The sequence below is a fragment of the Cryptomeria japonica genome, chromosome 3 (genome assembly GCF_030272615.1).
Source record: "Cryptomeria japonica chromosome 3, Sugi_1.0, whole genome shotgun sequence".
NCBI lineage: Eukaryota > Viridiplantae > Streptophyta > Pinopsida > Cupressales > Cupressaceae > Cryptomeria > Cryptomeria japonica.
In genome coordinates, this window is record NC_081407.1 from 90,427,041 (window position 1) to 90,429,544 (window position 2,504).

The 2,504-nt window shown below is 37.4% G+C and overlaps 2 protein-coding genes across 2 annotated transcripts; both read left to right on the forward strand.

The window, feature by feature from the left end:
• Nucleotides 1-401: 401 nt before the first annotated feature.
• LOC131078588 (uncharacterized mitochondrial protein AtMg00860-like) lies at nucleotides 402-824 on the forward strand. The gene has a single exon (XM_058016330.1). The coding sequence runs from the start codon at nucleotides 402-404 to the stop codon at nucleotides 822-824; it is 423 nt and encodes a 140-aa protein (XP_057872313.1).
• A 36-nt stretch (nucleotides 825-860) lies between these two features.
• Nucleotides 861-1,418, forward strand: LOC131078587 (uncharacterized). Its single transcript, XM_058016329.2, has one exon. It carries the CDS (start codon nucleotides 861-863, stop codon nucleotides 1,416-1,418), a length of 558 nt encoding a protein of 185 aa, XP_057872312.2.
• Nucleotides 1,419-2,504: the final 1,086 nt, after the last annotated feature.

A 2,504-nucleotide genomic window follows, 5' to 3' on the forward strand; every position in this document is an offset into this window, starting at 1 on the left:
ATATAAGACCTAGCTCCAGCCCTTTTGCATCATCCATAGTGCTGGTCAAGAGAAATGATGGAACTATAACAATGTGTATCGACTACCGAGCACTAAACAAAAGAACCATTAAGAACCATTACCCGATACCAAGGATTGGTGAGATAATTGATGAGCTACATGGAGCGAGGTATTTCTCCAAGATTGATTTGCATTCAGGGTACCATCAAATCAAGGTGAGAGAGGAGGATGCGCACAAGACAGCATTTAGATGTCATCATGGGCATAATGTGTTTTTGGTGATGCCATTTGGCGTAACCAATTCACCAACAACTTTTCAATCTTGTATGAATCAGGTATTCATTCTACAATTGAGGAAATTTGTTTTGGTCTTCTTTGATGATATCTTGATTTATAGTAAAATGTGTGAAGATCATTTGAAGCACTTAAATGAAGTGTTGAGCAACAGCATTCCTTCTATGATAAAGCTTCCAAATGTGATTGGGTTGACAGAAATTTTGTATTTGGGGCTCAAAATTGGTGCACAAGGAGTTAGTGTGGATGAAGAGAAGCTCAAAGCTATCCAAAATTGGCGTAGACCAAGCAATCTAACTCAGCTAAGGGGATTTGTTGGGCTGTGCAGCGACTATAGAAGATTTGTAAGGGTTTTTTCACAACTTGCTGACCCCCTAACAAATCAATTAAAGAAGGGAGCATTCGTATGGACTCCAACAGTTCAACAAGATTTCGATAAGCTCAAGGAGGTAATGAGTTCATACCCCGTCTTGGCAATTCCAGATTTTTCACACCCTTTTGTTTTGGAATGTGATGCTTCAGGTAAATAGGGTCTATTTTGATGCAAAATAAACACCCTATAACATATGAGTAGAAAACTCAAGGAAGTTGAGCCTAAGTTCTCAATTCATGATAAGGAAATGCTGGCCATAATGCATGCTTCAACCAAGTTTAGGCAATACTTGGTTTGTGGTAAGTTTTTGGTTAAAATTGATCATAACAGCTTGAAGTACTTCCTTAACCAAAGATATTTGAGTGATAGGCAGCAAAAATGGGTAAGAAAAATTCAGGCCTATGACTTTGATATTGAATATGTAAAGGGGAATAACAATGTAGTGGCTGATGCCCTATCTAGAAAACTTCATTTACATTCGATTACTGATTTATTTGCTTATTGGAGGTCATTAATTACAATTGAGTACATCAAGGATTCATTTGCTGATGATATTTTGGAAGATAAAGCATATGATGACAAGTTTGAGGTGGTAAATGAGTTGATCATCTTTAAGGGACGTGTGTATCTTACACCTAAATCTAAGATGAAGGGAAAGATTTTGCAAGCTTACCACAATACACCCCTTGCCGACCTTCCACGATTATACAAAACATACAAGCAAGGCAACGATTTTCTTGGAAAGGATTGAAAAGGGATGTAAGGCGACATGTGAGAGTGTAGAGTGTCAACAAAATAATGTAGAGCATGTGCTTTTAGCAAGGTTGTGTTGATGGGTGTTTTGTGACCACACCAACACAAAATAAAGTTTTTCAGACGGTCACTTTATCCTCTCTTGATCAAAATCAAATGTATGCTAAGATTGCAGGAAGATCATACATTGACTCCAAGGTTCCAACTACGTACTAGCGACTTTTTGATGGATATAGATTTGTTTGGTGGATGTTGCTGGTAATCCAAGTGGACTTACGTTTGAATCGTTTTTCACTTCGTTTGCAATGCTAGCTGGAACTTCTTTATTAGGTATTGCAATTTTGTGATGCTTCTGCTTCGAACGAATTGAATTGGAATGGACTGAAATTTAAAGTGGAAAGTGTTTAGGAAGACTAAGCTAAATCTAAGAACTCAATAGATAGCAATGCTTCGGATGAGATCAACCACACTTCACTTCGCCACTAGAAGACAACTACATGAAGCGAGTGCAATCTTTAGAGGTTGTGTTTGAAGGAATTTTAAACCAGAGATGAACACCATCAGAGAACAATGTTCATCTAATAATTTAGATTAAGCACGCACATACTAAAGCTCAGTCCAACCTTGCACTGTCAATAGAAATCATCTATTAACAAAAGGTATGAGCAAGCGATCTTCACCTTAAAACATTGCAATCAACTTTGTTCATCTAACTGCTTGGAAAATAAAATTCTACTCTAAGTGAGGAAGGTGAAACCATGCAAGGTGAGAAATAAGACATATGAACACCATCAGAGAACAATGTATCACTGTTTATTACTTCAATAACTTATCGCAACGATTTCATACAAATCTCCTTCCCTTTACAAATGAAGGGGTAAACCCCTTTTATAGGCCTCCAGGAGGAAAATGGACAACCTTGATTACAAACCGATCAATGGCTAAGATTCAACATGCAAACCCTAATTAGGGTTTGACCAAAAGATTCCAAGTTCATGACGCCACATAGTGGGAATAAAAATTAATGAAGCATCATATCCACTATCAAATAATTCCTTTATGCCAAAAAAGGCATCCATTGTGC

Bases quoted from the DNA above. Each gene is read 5' to 3' on its own strand.
- LOC131078588 (XM_058016330.1), top strand. From the start codon at position 402: ATGTGTGAAGATCATTTGAAGCACTTAAATGAAGTGTTGAGCAACAGC.
- LOC131078587 (XM_058016329.2), top strand. From the start codon at position 861: ATGAGTAGAAAACTCAAGGAAGTTGAGCCTAAGTTCTCAATTCATGAT.